Source organism: Gallus gallus, chromosome 14 (genome assembly GCF_016699485.2).
Source record: "Gallus gallus isolate bGalGal1 chromosome 14, bGalGal1.mat.broiler.GRCg7b, whole genome shotgun sequence".
NCBI lineage: Eukaryota > Metazoa > Chordata > Aves > Galliformes > Phasianidae > Gallus > Gallus gallus.
This window is the reverse complement of record NC_052545.1, coordinates 12158993-12180416: the sequence shown is the minus strand read 5'-3', so window position 1 is coordinate 12180416 and position 21424 is coordinate 12158993. Positions and strand designations below refer to the sequence as shown.

General features: G+C 53.3%; 1 protein-coding gene and 1 long non-coding RNA gene across 7 annotated transcripts in view; one reads left to right on the top strand and one right to left on the bottom strand.

The window, feature by feature from the left end:
* AXIN1 (axin 1) overlaps nt 1-21120 on the bottom strand; it is a 76644-nt gene extending 55524 nt beyond the window's left edge. Inside the window, exons 1-3 of one of the 6 annotated variants that reach the window (XM_046900558.1) lie at nt 21000-21120; nt 20470-20595; nt 10269-11234 (exon numbers count right to left, since the gene is read on the bottom strand). In XM_046900558.1, coding sequence (XP_046756514.1) covers nt 10269-11146 — 878 coding nt within the window. In that variant the 5' untranslated portion in view covers nt 11147-11234; nt 20470-20595; nt 21000-21120. Of the gene's footprint in view, nt 1-10268; nt 11235-12949; nt 13266-20469; nt 20596-20999 lie in introns of those variants that run through there. The other 5 variants (XM_025155050.3, XM_046900560.1, NM_204944.3 and 2 more) reach the window with 5 other exon arrangements.
* On the top strand, nt 3059-8485 carry LOC121106767. The gene is made up of 2 exons (XR_005839748.2): nt 3059-4331; nt 6199-8485. It is a non-coding gene; the product is annotated as an uncharacterized LOC121106767 (long non-coding RNA).
* Nucleotides 21121-21424: the final 304 nt, after the last annotated feature.

Below are 21424 nucleotides of genomic sequence, written 5' to 3'. Positions count from 1 at the left end.
CTGAATCATTCTAAAGAGCCTCCCGCAGTCTATCTCCCGTTGCTAATCACGCAGCTCATTTTTTAATTATTTTCTTGCAATTAGACGTTCCCATCTACTGCCCTCCTAAACCACAGGCTGACGTTTCCTCTTGGTGTTTGGAAGCGACAGAACAGCTAACAGAAAGCTAAATGTATTTGAGGTGGGAGGGGGAAAGGAAGGCCACAAGCTAATTTCTCTCAGAAGCCAACGGTCCCCACCCAGAAACCTGAGCACAAAAGAACACAGCCTTTTAAACTGGTAGGTTAGGTCTGAGACCAGCCGTAAGGTTTGTCAACCGTGACAAGCTACAGCTTGTTTAATAGTCGACCGGAGGGTTGAAAAGTCTCATAAAACCCAAGGGCCTTCCATAACAAAGCTTCTGCCACTTGGGGAGAGCGTTCACACCCGTTCAGCAGGCTCCTCCAAATATGCAAAGGTATTGCGGAGCAAAGCCGGACCAAAAGGCAGCAGCTGGAAATGGAAGCTGCGAAAAATTCCAGCTGCAAAAACCTGAAGGGAGCGTTAAGGAACAAACTAACAGTGAGAGTAAGTAACCACAGGCATGGGTAGCAAAAATGCTGCATGACCTCCCATCACTTGGATGCCTTTCTAAAATAGACACTTCAGCCTGACCACAAGTCATTGTGCAAGAATCGCTGGGTGAAGCTGCGTGACCTGTTATCTCAAGGATTACCAAAGGAAAGTTTTTCCCAGGCCCATTTGGAAAGCTCCCTCTCTCCAGAAGGAGGTAAGTTGGTGGATCAGATGGAGCAGGCTGAGAACAACCAAAGCCAGCAGGCAGGAACAAGGACAGGGCCGGCAGGATGCTCTGCCTTCCCCAGCAGCAGCGCTCACAGCACCCCAGGCCACAGACTTCCCTGCACACACCTCGAGGGAAAAACCACAGTGCTATTTTACAGTGTGACAAATCCCCCACCCACCGCGGTGACACATCCACGCATCCTTTGCTGCCCATTTCCATCTTGTTCCAAGCCCGTGTATTCTTTCCAGCTCTGGCTCACCTTGAAGGGCGAGCCTTCTCAAAGCAGCTCTTCCCGAGAGAGGAAAACAAAGTTTCCCTGAGTGAGCAGACCTTCAAAGACACATTAAATGCAAATACTTCCGGAACAGAGGAAAAGTCCTTTGCTTTTTCTTTCCATGGCAGAGAGCAGGACCAGGCAGCCAAGCAGTGAGGGGTGATGGCTGCAGCCCCATACATGCAGACCAGCAGAAGCTATGTGCTGTGTGTACCTGAGCCTGCCAGCTTCGTTTTGTGGCTTTGCTCATGAAGGAACATTTCTCATTTCCTAGGGAAATAAATGTTATGACAGTCACATGGACTGAGTTAGAAGTACAAAGACAAGCCTTCTTAGCAAAAGATCTGAACTTTGTATTAAAAGAAAATAAAATGAAATTGAAAAAAAAAAAAAAATCCATTCTCTGTGGAAATACAATCCGGGTCTGGCCATAAGGAGAGCAAGAAGGTTCTGAGGTCACGTTTTACAACCTTTTGAAGCAGGAATGAAGCTGGTGCCTGTAAAGAGCTTCCTTTTCTTCAAGACGCTGCAATGTTACAGCGCAAGAACTTGATGTCTTTGCTTGGGCACTCTTCTTTATGCACAATAAAGCCCTTGTGCGGGAGATCAAGGCTGCATTTCATTGCTTTGACATGATGGTTAACCTGTGAACTTTGCCCCCGCTAATAGAATAATTTCTATTTGTTGATTCCTCTTTTGGGATCCTCGAGGGCAACAATCACTTCGTCCCGGCGTCCATTTGCATGTCTGGTGCCAAACTGCTTTACAGCTTTTATCTCCATGAAACGCATCCGGGGCAACACTACCCCAACTCGGGAGCTGCAGCAGGACACAGCCACAGCACATCTCCTCCTGCACCCTGACTGGCCGTTCCCAGGAGCTCTGTTGCACTTGGTTGAGTTGCACTTCCCTTATGAAAGCTCAGCGAGGTCCTCAGACATCACAAAACCAATCCCACAGGATTACACGTGCTGGACGGAGCTCTCAAAGGCAGCGCATGCACGGGGCTGGCAGCGACTGCAGAACAAGGAAGCCACTCTTCCAGGTAAGTCTCTCCCAGTCCGCAAAGCTGATTGCCAGCCAAGAAAAAGACCAAAATTTACGATTCAAAAGGGTAAACCTGTTGAATGCTAAAGGCATGGCTTTCCAGTAGAGCTAAATGGCTCTAAGTGTGGATCGCTGGGAGAAAAAAAAAAAAAAGGCAGTTCTGCCTTCCCACAGTACTGCTCTCCTTCTTCCAGCACGGGCAATGATGTGAACACACCGTGAAGGCAAAATGACAAAGAACGGAGCCTACAGAAAAAAGAGAAACCAAAAAGGAAAGTGCAAAGAGGGAGTGGACAGATGACGGCACAGGGAAGATGGAAGATATAGGGACAGAAGGAAAAATAAACCCAACAGGTTCTGGTCATTAGCTGTAGAGTTAAGCGCAGGGATGAATGAAGTCCTGATGCTGACCACTTCGGTGGAACATTTTACAGAGTTTTTTTCCCTACCTCTGAATGTTTTTGATCAAAACAAGCTAAACACATTCTAAAAGCTGCTCCTGTGAACGCAGCTCTATCTTAGGGGCCACAGGACCAAAGAACTCCAGATCTTACCAGAAAATTGCACTCTGGAGTCTTCAAAGGTAAAATCCAATTTCCACGTAGGATTTATAGAATTTGGATAATCTGACTTAAAACTACAGCAGTTCTACTTAAATTCATCCCTGCCTTACAACAGAGAAGACCTCGCACGAGGCCTGCGAGTAATGACGGCTTTGCTTTCACGCACAACCGTGACCTGCTGTGATTCCATTTCTGAGCATTACTCCAGGAGACACACTTGAAATACACGGCGAAAGGAAACCTCTGGGTGCTGACCACAATGCTGCAAAGCTCCCTGCAGCTCTGAAGGCCTACAGAGGTGACAGAAGTGTCTCCTAGGGCACTGCAAGCCGAAGCCACATGCAAGCTCCAACAGCAGAATCCCATGCGCCTTCTGACAATCAAATAACCCCAGGAGTCCAGCATAGCCCAACAAGGCCCACCCAGGCCCACTATGACCCAACAATGTCCCCCAAGGCCCAACAAGGTCCCCCAAGGCCCACTATGACCCAACAATGTCCCCCAAGGCCCAACAAGGTCCCCCCAGGCCCACTATGACCCAATAAGGTCCCCAAAGGCCCAACAAGGTCCTCCAAGGCCCACTATGACCCAACAAGGTCCCCCCAGGCCCAACAAGGTCCCCCCAGGCCCACTATGACCCAATAAGGTCCCCAAAGGCCCAACAAGGTCCCCAAAGGCCCACTGTGACCCAACAATGTCCACCAAGGCCCAACAAGGTCCTCCAAGGCCCACTATGACCCAACAAGGTCCCCCAAGGCCCAACAATGTCCCCCAAGGCCCACTATGACCCAACAATGTCCCCCAAGGCCCAACAAGGTCCCCTAAGGCCCACTATGACCCAACAACGTCCACCCAGGCCCACTATGACCCAACAAGGTCCCCCAAGGCCCAGCAAGGTCCTCCAAGGCCCACTATGACCCAACAAGGTCCCCCAGGGCCCAACATGGTCCCCCCAGGCCCACTATGACCCAACAAGATGCCCCAAGGCCCAACGGGGTCCCCCAAGGACCACTATGACCCAACAAGGTCCCCCAAGGCCCAGTGAGGCCATGCAGACCCTTCACCCAGTGCCACAGCTCTCACCCACCGCTGCATCCTCTCAGAGCTGCTCAGAATTACACTCGCAAGCAATTTGACTTTTTAATCATTTCAATTACTGTGACTAAAACCCTTCAATCGGAACAAAACAAGGAAAAATCACCCCTCTCTTTCTGAAGCAGTCTGCCTAGCTCAACAGACCATACCGAATTGTGAAGGTTTTCGCTTTTGTGGTCTTCACATATTTCATTTAATGCAGATAATTAACCTCAGTTTCTAATTTCCAGTCCTCCACAAGGAAGTGAAGTGATTGAATACATTCACTGACAGATGGAAAATTGAAATATTACTACAGCTTCTCCACGCGGCTCAAAAGGCAGGGCCTCGCTGCAGATCTTTCTTCTTTTATTTGACTGATTAACTGTAATTTGCTTAATGGATTTGAGGATGAGCCTAATAATCCAATGATATTTCCAGGAACTGATTTAGGATACGACTACCTCTGTTCTGAGACATCATACTGCAATTTTCTGCTCTACGCATACGGTCATGGCTGAAACCAGGTTTCTCCATGGCACTTATTTCTGGGGGCACTTTCTGCAGTCCCGGAGCTTCAGTGGGAAAGGTGAGAAGCTCCACCACGACACGAGGCCAGCATGTGCTCCCCCAGCACTCCTGCGTCTTCCTCAGCCCTTTTCCCACCAAGAAAGCTCGGTGTAACAGGATTTCACACTCTGTCCCACTTGTTAATAAATCCAGGATTATTAAAGAAAGGACTATAAATCTAGGACTATTAAAGAGAACAAATCCAAGAGGCAGTCATTTTTAAAACATCCAATAGTAACTAATTATTCAAGGGATTAGCCCATTATAGTGACAACAAAGAAACTCTTAAAACATAAAGCCAAGCTGAAGCAGAACCGCAGATCAAACCCCAGGTGTACCACGTGGCTCACCTCCTGGGCACCTCAGCTTGCCCAGACCCATCCACTTCTCATTCTGCTCTTCTGAACCCAGTTCCTTCCAAAGAGAGCACAACTCAAACCAGCCCAACCTGCAACCTCATTCCCAAAATACAGAACTTCAAGATTTGTGTCGCCATTGCCAGTATGTGTGAAAACAGGAAAAAAAATCTTTAGCAAATGTAATCAAACTGTTTATAAAATTAGTCGAGGTAGAGAAAAACCTTTATGTTTTCTTTTCCTTAACTCAGACCAAATGAGTAGAAGTCAAAGCTCAGTTTGCCAGGAAGCCTGCTGCTTACATCCCTCATGGCTTCAGAGCTGCAGAGGTGTAGGGCAAAGAGGCAATGGAGACACCATCTCAGAGGGCCAATACCAACACTGATCCATAACCAAATAACAAATACAACACTTCTTCATCTTGATCTGTGCAGAGGGAGGTAAAGCTACGGGCACAAAAGGCATTCTCCTTCAATTAAAATCCATTTTAAAGACTTGGCAGATGCCAGTATAAATACTTTACGCTGTTAATGTAAGCATTTCCATGCAGAAGTTTCATCAGCTTAACCACGTATTTCAAAAAGGCTGGTGTAACTTGTGTGCAAAAACACAACCCATCCTCATCACAACACGGCCACTCACCACCACCAGCATCAGATGCTGCCTCCCCCATTACAGCCATGACTTCTCACAAGAACAATGCAGAACCCAAACTATTCTACTGCAGCTTACCTCTGCTTGGAAACAGCCACTGCTCTGCACACTGTTGTGGACTGTAGCAATTACAAGTGGTGCTACAGGCCCAGAAGTTTTAATCCAAGCCAAGCCATTAGCTGGTACTTCAAGTTACATGCAGTTATTGCCAGAAACGCAGGGTCACCATTAGAAAAACAGTTTAGGGCCTGTTTGAGTTAAAATTCCTTGAAATGGGACCCAAGTAGTGCTCGTGGCATCCCACAGACCCCACACGACCCAAGGAGCCCCAGCACCCTGAGGCAGCAGCCACGCGCCCGCTGTTCCACCCCAGCCCTTCTGCCCGTGTTACAGAATTGCTGCTGTCTGATAATTCTGTTCTTGCAGACAGGAAAAGAGGTAGTTCCTCTGGTAGTCTTGTCCCAAGCCACTGAAAATGTAAGTATCTTAAGAAACAGACACTCCTGTATGTGTTTCCAGGCCAACTGCAGCATTGCTCATAAAGGAGATACCACTGGGGCACCAGCAGTGTTTCCTAAATGGAATGCACAGCATGAAAGGAGATTAAAGAGGCAAAAGGGAAAAAAGGACAGAGCAAGCAAACAGAGATGCCATTTCAGTCAGGTAGAGGTGGTGGGCAGCATTTTTGGTTACGTCCCCTACCAAACATGTCCAATTGCCTGTCTAGAGCCCCATCTTCCATTCTGTGGATGCTGACAGTGCTTGAATGAGATGCCTCTGGGTCAAATGCACCCACTCTTGGTGCGCCCTGGCAGCCAACCCAAGCTCCACACTACCAGACTGAGGCCAAAGCTTTTTTTCCGTTGTTACATACAGGTACAACAATAATGAACAGCCTCTTCCAAGCAAATGCTCTCCCCTGAAGCTGCAGCGGCTCAGCTCACAGACACGTGTGCTGATTCTTCAGCTCGAGGCAGTGCTGGTAAGGCAGCAACGCAAGCCTGGAACAGTCTGAATGCAGACTGCTCTGCACCAACTGCTGTGACTGCACATCTCCAGTCCTCCACTCACTCAGCACAATTAACTCCAACTCCTTCACCGCATCGTTTTCAGTTAGAAGCACGCAATTTAATATTTAATTGTTAATGAAGCAGCAAGCCTCAAAATTAAGTCTGCCAGCTAAATTTCAGCTCCTTCCTGATGCAGGCCAAACCTGTGACTGCCGGTCTACTGATGTAACCCACGCAACAGAGATCCCACACCTGCCCTGAACCGGGCTCCGCTGCTCCTCTCTCCTGCAATGCAGCATTACTCACTGTAATGAGTTTCTGACTAGAGGTGTTGCATCCCGCTACAGCCTTCCTCAGCTGCTGCTCCTCTTGCTCAGCACCCTGTTATGAAGAACAGGCTGTGTCCTGAGGAGAGCTGCTCTCGCTGATGCCCAGCACGACTGTAGCATGTGGGCGTCAGCGCGGGGACTCTCCCGATGGCATGTGGCCTTTCCACTTGAACCACCAACACCTGGGGAAAGCTGTGAGCTTGGTCAGCTCAGCGCTGTGGAAGCAAACACTAAGATCATGGAGCCAGCTTCCCTTAAAAAAAAAAAAATAATGAAAGAAGTGTAAATCAAAGTTTCCACGTGCAAATTTCTGTGTCATTGCCTGTGACATCCCCTTTTCTCAGCCCATCATCATCTGTTGATGGGAGACTTCACCTGCCACCACCTGTCCTCTCCTCCCCCTCCTCCAGGTTTCATTTATAACACGCTGCATACCACAAGACACAGGTGAAACAAAGCTCTGGGCAGAACCAACCCCAACCTCCGGGCTTTGAGAGCAAAGCAGAGCTGCTCCCCCATAACACTGCCCGGTCTGCTCCATTTCCACCATGGAAAGCGAAGGCAACGTTTGTGAGTGCTGTTCCCCAAAGCCCTGGGAGCGCAGGTTTTTGGGAGCGGATGGGGAAACCCTTCTGATGCAAAGCTGAAGAGATGACAGAAGGGACCCATGCAGACAGCAGACACAACCATGATGTGACGGGTTGGCACCACGCGCCGACTTTCCCAATTTTTAAAACACGTCTGTTTTACAGGAGGGTTTGAAAAGCAGGCTGCAGGGCAGTTCTATGGCACGGGTTTAATTTCTGCTCCTCGTATCTGAAAAACCCAGTCCCGGTGTGTCAGGAGAAGGTTAATGAAAGATTTAGCTGCGCTCACAACCACGTTAGTGTCGGTTTCGGAAGCTGCGAGTTAATGCCTGAGATCTTCGGGGGTTGCCCTCTTTGAAGTTCACTGATCCATAACCAATGTCCAATTAATTTGCAGGAGCCTAACTATAATGACTATTGGCCTTTTCCTACCCGTACAAAAACGCAGTGGGTAACAGCAGTGCTTTTTGCTTGGGGATATCCCCACATAGATGCACGCTTGCACACCTTCCAAACGCCCAGCACTAACAACGCGCCGTCTTCTGCACTTGGAGCAGTTTTATGCTCGTGGGCACAGAAACACAGCGTTAAGATTTACGAACCTTCTGCTGCAAAAAAAAAAAAACTTGGAGCCGCTTCAAGATGCTCCCTTGCTACCAGAGACACACTCCGACTGCATTTGGTCAAATTCCTCTTTATTTAGAGTTTCCATGGAAGCCAAGGAATAAGACGTTAAATCTTGAGAAGATTAAACAGGCCTTCAGATATAATGCAAAACAGCTTATTGCAACATTCCCTCCAGAACAGAGACGAGAGATTCTTCCACAAAAAAAAAGAAAATAAGTCTGTAGAAACGTTCAAACCAAATCAGGACACTCAGCCTTCCAACCACTGCACAAGGATCGCTTCCTGCTGCACGCAGCTCCACCAGCTTCCAAGGCTCTTCCTCGCAGGAGAGAGCAGAAATGTTTGCACAATAAGATGCCACTGTTTGACAAACAGTCTGTTGGAGGCAGCTATTTCTATGCAGCCTTCAGGAAGCAAGCTATTTCAACCGCGAGGGCTTGCACAGAGACGAACAATCAGACTCCTAAATTAGGATCTCAGCAGATTCTTAGAACAAAATGCACAGACCACACTGCTGAGCAGCGCCCATCTTCCACGGAGATGCTCCGGACACCACTGCAGCTGACAGAGCAGCACTTCAAATAAATAATCACTCATTTTCAGTTACTTACTCCAGGCTCCAAAATGACTCCTGCTCTGGTGAGAACAGTAAACACGTCCCTGCCTCCCGACCCAGCAGGTCAATGGAGTGTCTGCAGCCACAATGACAGGCTGTCAGACACAACAAATTAACAGCAGAGCGTTTCTCCTGACCTCCATCCCCCAGGTAAAGATGTATTTTTTTGTGCTGTTCCAATCCAGTAAGAAAATGCACGAGGTCGAGGAGAGCCACCCCAAAATATTTCTATTTCATAACGTATTTCTGAGCCGTTTTAAGGTTTGGCATGGATGTATTCAGGTCATGTGTAAGCAGCATTTTTTCTGAAGCAGGACCTGAGGAATGCAGCATTCATGCAGGTTTTCACTACCTGCTCTGGAACAGACACTAAACTCAACTTGAGGAAGGTACTGCCAGCCCTAAGCCATTCCTGCTTAATTAAAAAGACACTTAAATCATAGACTTTTCTAATCCTATCCAGTCAGTACCCAGCACTCGGTGCAAACCCACTGCAAGAAACACTCAAGGTTTTTATTAACTCCATGAGAAAGTCCCAGGACTCCGGGATTCTGTTTTTCAAACTCCTGATTAAAACAGCATGAGTTCACACCAATTCCCATTCTTTCTCTGAGTTTCACATGCAACACCCCCTCCTCAGAATCTGTTTGAAAACAGGAATCAAAATGAAAACATTTTGCCATCTGAAAGGCGCCGGGACCTTGTGCAGGGCGGGATGCACGTCCAGCTGCCAGCAGAAAGGGACGGCATGGGGAGAGGAAGCACAGAAATGCAGCTTTGAAGAGGACGGTTCGGCCGCTTCATTTCGCAACCATCACAAAGTGACAGATCTTAGCCTAAGCGGGTCTTAAAATAAGGAGATTTGATTTTAAAGGAGTAGGAATGTGCGTCTGGCTGCGTTCTGTTGATTCAGCAAGGGTTACACACACACGCGCGCTTATTGATCCCAGAGAACTCCCTGCTAAGTTAATTGTCTGGAATTTTAACTGAGCTCTCAGCAAGTTTCAAAACGCGTGTTGGCTGGGGGTGGGTGGGGGACCCAAAGAAAAGCACAGGCTGAAAAACTGGGCAACTCCTCTAGAGGAAAAAAATCAGATATCGTGATGAGGGGAAAAGCTGCAACATAGAATGATTTTAACTGGGTTTGGGGATTCCTACTCGCTGGAATCCACTATCAGAAATCTTGACTGCAAAGCAATACCATTTACAGGGAGCATCATGAACCCCATTTGACCCATATACACATTACAGACGTTAGGGTATTTCCCGCAAGCTTCCTGCAGCCTCCAGTTGTGGCTCATCACCATTTCCTTGTATATTTACAAGGGGTTTTACCACGAGCTGTACTCATCTGCACTCCTGTAACTGAACACTGACCTTCCGTCACTGCAGGCTACGAGCCAGGCTGACACCACAGCTCTCTGCTCGCTGTGTGCACACTGGGGCTGCCCACGGCCCTGCACTGTCCAGCGCCTCCTTCCTACACCCAGACCACGCTCAGCAGCATTTCCTCACAGCAAAGAGCATACTGCAGAGGTGATTCGGGGGAATTGGACAGGAACGGCCAAAGACACCCTTCAAATCACTTACGCTACATTCAGATAAAGCTGTGTTTCAACCTAACGCCCACGTGACACAGTCCCATGCTGACCCTCAACCAGCCCCAAGCGCTCCCAGCTGCCAAACACCCTCTGCTTCCCAGCACCTCCAAACTCACAGCAGCCCCCAGGGCACCCGGAGGCCCCCGAGGAAGGGCCCGGCCGGCGCACTCACGTACCTGAACTCCCTGCCCTCGCTGTACCGCCGGGTCGAGGTGGCACGCTGGGTTGCAGTCTCCAAAAGCAGCTTCTGGGTGAGCCTGCTTGAGGGCGCGGAGTCCCTGCTGGCCTCAGGCTCGGTGTCTTGGTCACATTTCCACTCCTCGTCCTCATTCAGAGTAGGCAGATAACCAGGTAGCCCTTTACCTGTCCCAGACCCTGAGCTCGGATCGCTATAAATTTTTGGACTTTCCCCACCTGTCCTTGTGTATTCCAAATAAATATCCGACTTAAGGAACAAAGGGTAGGTATTGTCTTCTATCATGCATTGAATCTCAGTTTGGGCCTGGTCAAACATGTCAGGGTCAATCTGCAGTTTCATGACACAGTCTTTTATGAAGCTTTTTGTGGCTGGTTTGATCTGCCGGGACACAATGCCGTTGTTGTCGAGAATGTACTTTTTGTAAATGGCTTTTGCCAGTTTGAGTCTTTTTTCCTCATTGGACACACACGGCTCCAGCTTCCTGAAGCCGCTGCAGGCAAACCAGAAGTCCAGCAGATCCGCACAGTCCTCCTGTTTCAGGAAAGTCCTGAAGAGATTGATACCGTCTTGATCGTCCAGCAAGGAGTGCAGCGACTCGGCCCACTTCAGGTAGGGTGGAGTTGGCGAAGCGCTCCCCTCGGGTTCGTAGCCCAGATCCAAGTCGGAGCGCCGCGGGGTTGCGGTGGAGGTCTCATTTCTAACAGCATCGCTCTTACTGGAGTAGAAACCGTGGCTGACTGGCCTTGGGTCCGTGGACACAAGCTCACCCTCCTCACCAGGGACCGGTGGCCTTGGAGCATCTTCAGTGAAGCTTCCTCCGAGGTCCAGAGGGAAGCCCTTGCCCTGGATATTCATCTTCCTGGCGCTTGTTTGAACAGCGGGGGAAGAGCCGAAATCTCAGATCACCAACCTCTGTATCTCCAAGGTGAACACGTTCGTTCTGCTGAAACAGATAAGAAAGAAACCCATTAAGTATCACTGTAAATACACATTCCGAGACTACAAGCTACTAATTCTGCCCTCCCCGGTTACTGTATTAAGCCCTCTTTTCCTAAAAATGACAGAGAGGATCTCAAAACTTCACAGCCAGCGTTCAGCACAACCAGTGCCACCGGCCCCACACTACGGGCAGTTCTCAGGACTGTGGGATGTGGTGTTCCCCATGTCCAAGAGATGTACGCTCAGGTGCTGAGTGCTGAACAGCCCACAGGACGCACGTTCACTTCTACTGACATTAACTCTCTGCTGAGCCTACCCGGCCAGCACACGCACCAAGTCATACCAAGGCAGTACGTTTCTATCTGGCTACCAACCTAGGAAATTCTCACCCCCCAAAAAGGGATTTACGTTAAGGTTTGTGAAAAATGTTCTAAGGGAACATTCCGCTGGTAGAGAAACTGACATTACACCTGAACCAAACACAGGTGTCTTCTGTGCACTCAACGGCACACCGGCGTGACGTTCCCCTCTGCATCTCAGAAATACCCTGCATCAGCTCATTGAGCTCTAGGGGACTCCAAACGCATCACCGACCCCAATACTTTGGGTATGTGAACAACACTCTCGCTTCAAACGGGCATGTCGGGTCAGAGCTCTGGGTCTGGCACAATTTCTCATAGAGGCCATTGAGAAAAGGTTCATCGGAGCCAACAACACAGCACGCTGAACGCCTGGGAAATCCCGCCCAGCTCAATAAAGGGAGATGAGAAGATCGTCTCTAGAAGGAGATGCGATCAAACACAGCGTTTTAAAAGAAGGTAGAGAGCCAACATGGAGGATGGGAGGTGTGGGGAGGGAGGGGGAGGCACCACACAATCCCTGGGCTGCCACTTTCCCCGCTAAGGCGGCAACCGTCATTTCAAAGCGCCCAAACGAACGCATCCTTTGGACGTTCTGTCTTCTCCCCCTTTTCCTCTCCTCGGCTGAACCGAAAGCCACCGCTAAGGGCGAGGGCCGTCCTTACAGCCCACCTGTGCGCCACCGACCAGCAGCGGCGGGATGGGCGCTGCTCGGCCCTACGCGCGCTGCTGCACCCGCTGTGCCCTAAGAGCGATCCCGCTGTCACCCGCAGCCGGCCCGAGCCGCACGGAGCACGCAGGCACCGCGCCGAGGTTTGCCGCGGCAGCACCGAACGCGGCTGCACCTCCCGGCACGCTGCGGCTGCGTGTGATTTTCGCCCCCGCGGGCTCCCACCTTCCCGGCCCGGACCCCGAGCTGGCGCTGCCCGCAGCGCGGGGCCGGAGCCGCCCTCGGGGAGCGGGCACACGAGGCACGCCGCTCATTGTCGCGCCGCGGTGCGATCCCCGGCCCCCAGCGCCGGCACGGGGCACCTCGGCGGGCCGGGCTCCGCGCAGCCCCGCGGCCCCCGCTCCCGGCCCGCCGCCGCCTCCCGCCCCGCTCAAAGTTCCCCGCAGGACGCGGCCCGCGGCGGTTGCGCGGAGCCCTCCCGGTGCGCGGCGGCGTCGGCCTCGGAGCTCCGCGGGAAGCGGCGCTGCCCCGGCTCTGCCCCGACGAGCGCGGGCTCCATCCGCCCCGCCGCCCCCGAGCAACTTCGGGGAGCCGCCCCCGCTCCCCCCCCCCCGGCCCCGGCCCCCCGCCCGGCCGCGGCCCGGCCCGGCCCGCGCCCGCCCGCCCTCCGCTCCCGGGGCGGCCTAGTACCGGCGCGGCGGCGCCCGGCGCGGCCCCGCTCCGCCCGCACGGCGGCGGCCTCCGGCGCGGCCTCGGCGCAGGGCCTGGGCTCGGGGCCGCCTCCCCGCCCGCTCACTCACCCGCACGGAGCAGCGGCGGCGGCGGCGCGGGGCCCGGCCCATGCGGCTCAGCAGCGGCGGCCCGGGGCGGCGGGCGGGGCGGCACAAAGCGGGCGGCCCGGGACGCCCATGGCCGCGGCCGCTGGCTCTGGCGGCGACACGGAGAGCAGCGAGCCCCGCACCGCTCCGCCTGCGCCGCTGCCTCGCAGCGCCGGGGAGAGCGGCTCAGCCGCGCCCCCCGCGCCCCCGCCCGGTACTGCGGGCCCGGCCGCGCCGCCAGCCCGCGCCGAGCGGCCTCGGGGGCGGAGCGGTACCGGGCCCGGCCCGGCCCGGGGGAGGCGCCGCGCGGGGCTCGTCCGGCGTCCGCTCTCCAGAGCCGTCAGCGGGGGCGGCCCCGGGCCCGGCGGCGTCTCTGGGCGGCGCGGCTGCCGCGGGCCGCGTGCCGGCCGTGCCCGGAGCCCCTCTGCTCGCACGGGCCCGGCGCGGCCCGGCCGCGACCCCTCCTCCTCAGGACCCGGCGCCGTACCCCGGCCCTGCCGGCCCTCCGTCCCCACAGGGCAGGCCTGGCACCGAGCTCCCTGCGCAGCGCACGAGCGGTTCGCGCACGACGCGGGCTGCGGCCCCGCACGGCTCAGGGCACGGCACCGGCGGGGACAAAGCGCGGCGCTCACGGAGCCCGGCGTGGCCTCTGGCGCTCTGCAGCTCCTGCCCCGTCTGGAACGGTGCCGGGGGCTTCACGGGGAACGAGGCAGGAAGGGAGAGCGCAGGAGAGCCCCGCTGAGCGCTGCTTTGTTCAGAGCGGCTGCAGGGGTTGGGGAGGAGCGGAGAGCTGCCCCTCTGTTTTTTTCCCCCTGCTCTGTGTGGGCAAAAGAAGCCCATAAGAGCTCTGCGGACATCCCGGGCAGGACGCAGCCCAGGAGATGCTCGTGCAATGGAGACTTGCAGCAGCGTGGCACAGCACGGGGCTGGCGTGCAGCTCGGCTGAGAAAGGGCAGCGACCCTCCATGCTGGCTGCGTGGTGCTGCAGGCCTCGCTGCTCGTGCTTATTTGAGCCCTTCCCAGAGGCTCACAAATGTGGGCTGAGGGATGGAGGGGCACGGATAGCTGCTCCACCAGCGGCTCTGGCCTTAAGCAAAACAGAGCCGCTTTCAAAGGGCGGCTGTCTCCTGCTTCTCTGAGCCGAGCCGTTCTGCAGCGGAGAGAAATAAGGGAGCTCGCCAAGAGGTGGCACTGCGCGGGCTGAAATGGGGGAAACAACATGGAGACCTGAGAGAGGGCCGGGGGGAAACGCGTCCTGCCCAGGGGCAGATGGCTGCAGGAAGCTGCTGGCCAGGAGTGATGCCCCGGCACGGGGAGTGCAGTGCTGCCTGTGGAGCTGGGTGATACTGCAGAGATGGAGGGGGTTAACGCACGCAGAGACCAGGCAGGAGTAGTCCTATGAAGAAACACACAGCCAGCTTCTCCCCTGGAAAGTGAGCACGGTCAGAGCCCTGCACCAAGCGTGCGGACCCCTAGGTGTGATCCCAGAAGCTAAGCAGCAAATAAGTCATAGGGCAGTCCTCTAAGAAGCAGAAGTGGCTCCGAAAGATCTCTGGTAGGGGTTGGTTTCTGGTTTTGGATTGAAGTGGCGTTCTCCTATCGCATGTACCTGCGTGCTCAACGCTTTCTGACATTTGTGCTTTGTTTTCATGTGTTTCGGGGAACGCTCTCGGAAAAGTACAGCATTTTTCAGCCTTCTGGAATGCACAGAGGTTCACCCCAGGCAGCGACGCTCCCTTTCTGGCTCCAGCACAGAGCCCGGCAGGATGGTGCGGGTCCTCGGGCTCTTTCATGCGAGTGATGCTGGAAGCTGATTTACATGTAACAGTGCAACGCTGATCTCGGGCATAATAATAGAAAAGCTGATGTGGGATTCAGCTGGTAAAGAATTAAAGGATGGGAATATAATTAATGCAATCAGCTTGGCTTCTGGAAAATAGCTCTTGTCAAACTCTGATGTCATCCTTTGAAGAGATTACAAGTTTGGCTGATAAAGGTTATGGCACAGAAATAACAGACCTGGACTCTGTTCAGGCATGTGACTTAATCCATATAGCATTCTGATTAAAAATTAGCACAATGCAACATCAAGAGGGACACCTTAAAGGGACGGGGAGCTGGCAAACCGACAGGCATCAATGGGGAATCCTTGCAGAATGGGAGCACGCTCAGTGGGTGTCCGCAGGGTTTGATGTGAAGCCCAGTGCTATTCAGCATTTTCATCAATGGCCTAGAAATAGATTAAAAAGCCCTGCTGAGAAAAATGCAAGGGCTGGGGAGATGAGGGGGGCAGGAGACACGGCCGAGGTCAAGACAGCTGCAGAAAACCTTATAAGCTGAATCCAGGCAAATAAAACGTGGTCGGATGTGAGCAGCTGCAAAATGACACCTCCAAGGAGCAGAGAATACCTACAGAGCGCTGCACCTCGCGGCAACCTGCATCCTGCAAAGGACTGGCTGGAAAGGAGCTTAGCTTGGGAGGAAGGAAAACAGAGCAGGAGCAGCAGGGCCATGGGTCTGGGAGCTGCAGCTAAGGGCTCGGGCTGCCTTGGCTGCGGGAACGGGGCAATGGAATTAGCTGTGTGGTTGTAGGTTTGTAGGATGGCAAGAGAGGGCAGACGCGTGCGGGATACCTGAGAGCAGCATCCACGTTTGGGAAAGGATGGTGAAAACTTGCAGGAGTTCAAGCTGATGCCAGCTCCGGAGAAATTGCTTTGCCTGAGAAATGCAGCCTGCTCAGCTAGTTCAAAGGAGCCTGAGGGATGCCCTGATTATAGTGCTTAAGCAGCTTCATGGGTGAGAGACTGTCAGGTATTAGGGAGCTTTTCATCTCCCATAGAAAGGCCCAGAAAGAATCCGTGGCCCGAACGGAGTTTACATGAGAAACCGAAGCCACATCTCTGTGACGCTGTTGGAAGAGACTCCCAGAGGCAAGGGGTGGGGAGAAGGGGTGGGATAACAGTTAGGGGTACAGTGGGATGCGCAGAGCTGAAGTGCATGGGCTCGTGTGCGTGCCAGGCTAGCACCCTCCTACCTGCAGCTCCTGCAGCAGTGCCAGCCCTGCTAAGGACAGCCCAGCCAGGGGTGGCTCTGGCTCCTGAGGCTCCCCGAGGCACTGGAGCTTTCCCTTGCAGCTTAGAGAAGAGGGGCCAGCCGGGGCTTTGGAGGCAGTGGCCGTATGGCAGTTTGGCCAGCTTCTAGCTGGGGAGGAGTGGCTCTCCCACTTGCTAGCAGATGTTTAGCCACGGGGTCCTTTTCAGAAGTTCTGCCCTGCTTCAGCACAGGCACACAGTCTCCAATACAGACAGAAGACGTTCTTCCCCCCCCCCCCAAGTTTTCCTCAAATGCTCTCTTCCACTGCACCTAAATTCTTGCTACAGCCTTTGCAGCTGCTATGCCTTTGGAAGAAAGCCTGCATGCTGCTTGTCTGTGTGTGCTACAGCATGATGATGAAGGCTTGATGGCATTCCAGCAGCCCAACAGGCAGAGATTTCCTCTCACTGCAGGCACCCTTCTCCCTGTTACCGAGGGCTGACAGCACACAGTGCCTCGCACTGCTGGTCACAGTGCCGTGGTCATGCTATGGTGCAATCACAGCAAAGTCCTAATCTGGTTTCTCTCCTTATATCCTCCTCCCCAGGTCTCCAGGCTCGGTGGAGCTGTCTGGCATTGTGCAGAGGGCTCATCGCAGGGAGACACTGCCGAGGGAAGGGCTCTGCAGCCTGTCAAGATGTTGCTTTTCTGAGAAATTCAGGAGGGAAATCTCTGCCCCCAGCTATTCATTGCTTCTCATGCACAGCAGGATCAGATCCTCAGTCTGCCTACAAGGCAGGTAAGATGTAGCCAGGCAGCCGCCTCTCTGCAAGCTGGAGAGGTGAATACCCTCCGGGCTCGTGCCAAGCTCTCCCTCTTTCATTTCCTGTTTCTCAGAACAGTGAGAGCCATGGGCTCCCTCTGGAGTCACCTTGTTGCTTTTCACGCATTGCTTCGCCCACACGAAGGAGCCCAGTCCCTAAGTTTTGCCTAGGGCCAACATTGCCAACTTTGGCTTCACTTGTGGATATCAAATGAGCGAAAACCCAAACCGAGTGTCCCTGGCTACACAAGGGAGGAACCAGACTGCAGGATCTGCCAGGACTTCCTTTGCTTCCCTTGTGTCTGAAAGAGTGAAGGCCAATGAACCCAAGCCAATCACTTTCCCCTTTGGTCAGTTTTATAGCATTGCCCCTGCCTTCTGTTTCTAAGAAGTTACATGAGCTGGGGGCTGCCTGTGTTCTGGTGTGTTGCTCAGCCTGAGCAGACCTGGTTTGAGCCTGTAGCTGGCCCATGTCAAACAAGAGTGATGTCATAAGTTCCTCAGCTCCTGGTGTACGTGTTAATTTCTACCTCAAAGAGCCACCAAATCCTCGACAACGTTGAAAGCTGTGCTGAAATCCCAGAAGATCACATCTATTGGTCCTCTTGGTCAACAAGGCAGGTAAACTTGTTGTAAAAGGACATTAAGTAAGCAGGGCTTTTGCCTTGTGAACCGGGTTGGCTATGACCAACGACTTCATTGCCTTTCACTCAGGGCTCCGGGGGTCCCAGGGTCCATCATCAGTGTTAAAGACAGAATGAAAGAAGGCATTAACTCTCTCTGTTCTATCAACATCCCTATTTGTGAGGTTACTCATCAAGTAACAGACCGACATTGTATCTGTCCTCTTGCTGTCAACATACTTAAAATAGCTCATTTTTTGTCCCCCACTGTGCTGTCCAGCTCCAACTTTAATTGAGCTTCACCTGCACAGATTTTCTCCTCACAGTGGTCAACAGCATCTCTGTAGCCCTCCCACATCTGACCTTGCTTCCAGTGGCCTTGCACTTCCCTTTTCCACCTAAGCTCTACAAGAAGATCCCTGCTCAGCCAAGCCAGCCATCTGCCCCACTTGCTTGACCTCCAACACTCCCTATACCAAGAAGTTAGCTTCAGGGGGCTTTAGGAATCTCCTGGATGTTTGTATCAGCTGCGTGGGATTCCCAGTTAATGTCTGGGAGCAGCTCCTGTGCCAATAAACCTGTGTTTGTGGAGCCTGGTTTTAATCTCCCCTGCTGCCTGGCATGCCCAAAGCATGGTGGGTCAGATGTAATGCTGATGTTTGACGGCTGATGGCATGATAACATCCCGTGCACACTCCTAATGGCAGAGCCCTGCCACGGGCGGTGCAAGTGTGAGAGATGGTGCTCCTCCAATCCGGGCATTTTTGGGACAGGGTGCACTAGATGGTGCTGTTCAACCTTTGGCTGTAGTTTAAAAAGACCCTCGCAGGTCACAGCTGGTCCCAAATTTAGGTTTTATATAAAAGCTTTTTTGGTACTGGGGACAAATAGAAATACTCTGAAGCTGCTTGACGGACATCTAAGCCTAACAGCTCTCCTCAAACAGCCTCCCCCCCCACCTGGGTCTGCCTCCCAGCAATGTGCTAGCTGCGGAAATCTCAGGGAGCAGCTGCCCAGAGATGTGCTAAATATGGGAAACACAATCAGCCACCACCACTGTGCAAAGGGCCAACAGCCTCCTGGGGCTTCTCAGCCCTGTTTGGCTGTGTTGCAGGTGGGTGCCTGCGAAGCGTGGTGGTCAGGGCTGCCTGATGGGAAGGGCTGGGGGAACCGCGGGCTCCCAGCAGAGATCCTTAAGGATAGGGCTGAAAGCCCCGTGGGCCTCTTGGGTGGCTGGAAAGCTTTAGAGACTGGGACACAGAGATCTTAAATGATCCCTATTGAAGATGAGGAGCAGCTCTCCTCTGCTTACCTCATTCTCTACGCATTCCCGAAGTCCATTCATTTAAGAGACAGGAAATGTTTTGGCTACATAAACAGCAATGGAAAAGAGGGCTGCTAAGAAACAGGGTGAAAGGATGCAAGAAATGGATGGGAGAAGACACTTTTAGCTGCTGGGCCACTGGCAGAATGGCACCTGCAGAGCAGGAAGGGGAAAACGTTGGCAGTCAAAAAAGAAGTATCAGCATCATGGCACAGGGCATTGGAAGCACTTGGCTGGGATAAAGCTGCTGGGCACTGCAGGTAGCTGGGTCACCTCAGAACTGGGGCCAGGCACACTGAAGGCCTCAGCTGACAGAGAGGCACTTGCAGCCCAGTGGCACTGCTGCGGTGTGGGGGACGCCCAGAGCCACAGACACAGCTGGTGTGAGAGCAAAGGGTGAGGAGTGGGCCTGGGTACAGCTGGGATGGGGGCTGGAAGGCAGCTCCTGCACACTGGCAGCCGTGGATGTGGGCTGTGAGCCCATCCCTAGCAATGTGAGTTCCCCAAAGGCGTCTGCAGCGCAGCAGGAGCTGCTCTCTGGTTCTCACACCACGGCTCGCAGTGCAGGTTCTGCGGGGTGCCTGTGCATCCCACCTGGTTTCAATTCACTGCCCTGGGAGAGATGAACACACCCAAATTCCTCAGCTTGAATTTGCCTCCAGTGCTGGTCAAGAGGGATGAAGCAGAAAAACGCTTGTTCCAGCCCAGTCTGGCTCCCAGTTACAGAACTGGAGGCAAAGCACTGACCGAATGAAATCCAAGACTGTATGCAGCAGCCACCTTTCCACAGACAGGGCTGGCACTCCCCCAGGCACAGCTTGTGAGCTCTGCCTCCTTGGGATGCACTGGTGAACGTTTGGGCCACCTCTGTGCTGCCCTGGGATTACTCCTGATTACTGTCCTTCTGGACACTGCCTCCAAACAGCTTATGCCTTTTTGCTCAGATACTGCTTCATTATTATTATTGTTTTATAAAGACCACACGAGTCCACAGTCCCTAGCATTGGCTAAATAAGCTGCACGGAGGATCAGGAATCCAGAACTTCTCCTATCTGACCAGGGAGAGCACAGCAGCTCACTGACATCTCTCTCCTGCTTGCTCCTGCTCCTCTGTAGCGAGGGTAATAACTAATAACAGTCATGGCCAGTGGCAGCTTTCTGCCCACGTGGCATGGCCTGCCTGCCTCTGGTTCCTTTGCCCTTGGCTGCACTAACACCCATTGGTTTGGATGAGCTTTCCTCGATGCATCCCTGGACTAACTGCCTCAAGTAGTAACTCCTGGGCTCCCTTCCCATCTTTCTGCCCCAAAATCTCCCAGTTTTTGCTCAGGTTTGGCCACCTACTCCATGTAAAGCAGGACATGGTACATATTAGAAGTTGTTGTAGGATGACAAGTAACATACCCTCAGCCTGCACTGGAAGCTGACTGCTCGCAGGGGACTGAGGGTTATGGGGTGTGGGTGAGCCTCTCTTCAAGAACATGCCGTGCCACTGGCAAGGCCACACTCAGCCAGTGCTTTTCATCACTGATCAGTAAAGGAGGCACTCCCCGGTGACATCCCAGTCCTACACACCTTCCCACACCCACCTGTGGGATCCGTCTTGGGTCTTTGTCCCCAGGCTTGCCTCTCCATGCTCTGTGCTGCTGGGCTCTGTGCTCCTCTCGGGTGGCCGTGGATGGGATGCAGTCTCCGTGTGTCCCAGCGGTGCTGCTCTGCAGAGAGAAAAGATGTCAGCTTGTCCCCTGCGAGTGCTGGGAGCTACACATGGTGATGGTCAGCGGGAAGGATGTTGAAATGGCAGCCTGGTGACCTGGGAGCACTGCTGTGCTGTGAGGGACACAAAAAAGCTGTGGTGCGGAGCCCGTTTGCAGGCAGCCTCGAGGCCAGGAGTGCCCCAGGGCTGGCCGGGAGGTCGGGATCCAGGAATGGTGTGGGATCCACGTGCCCAGACTCCCCATCTGCCCTGAGCCATGCTGTGGTGGGCCTGTCTCTGTGCACAGGGACTCTGGTCACGGTGCAGTGGTACTACTGGTCACACAGAGCCAGAGATGGGAGTGCTGGTGGTGGGGCACTCCTGTCCCCGGTCCCCACACACTGCTGTGCACCTGGAGCTCACCCATCTGCTGCAGGGCATTGCTTGCTGTCCCTTTGTGGCTGCTGCTCCCAGGCTGTGGCTGCTGTCTGCCTCCACAACACGACAGGATGAGGTGAGTGTGCAGCAGTCACCATCCTCAGGTAGGAGCACAGGGCTCAGCTGACAGCTCAGTGATGCTGCACTGGGACAGCCTGCTGTAACCTATGTTACCCTACAGTAACCCATGCCAATTCAAGGTGTTTGATCCTGACAGGAGAGGTGTATCTTTTTTATCCATCCATCAATGATCCCGATCAGCTGGTTGGCGGTAAGGAAAAGCTGATGTCAAAAGCACTGCTGGAAATATTGGTTGCTCCACTCTTGTGGGTCCGTTTCGCAATATTGTGAAAGATCTTAGGCTTAGATGTGGTCAGTAGCACAGCTGGCAAAAGCAAGCTCAGCACTCG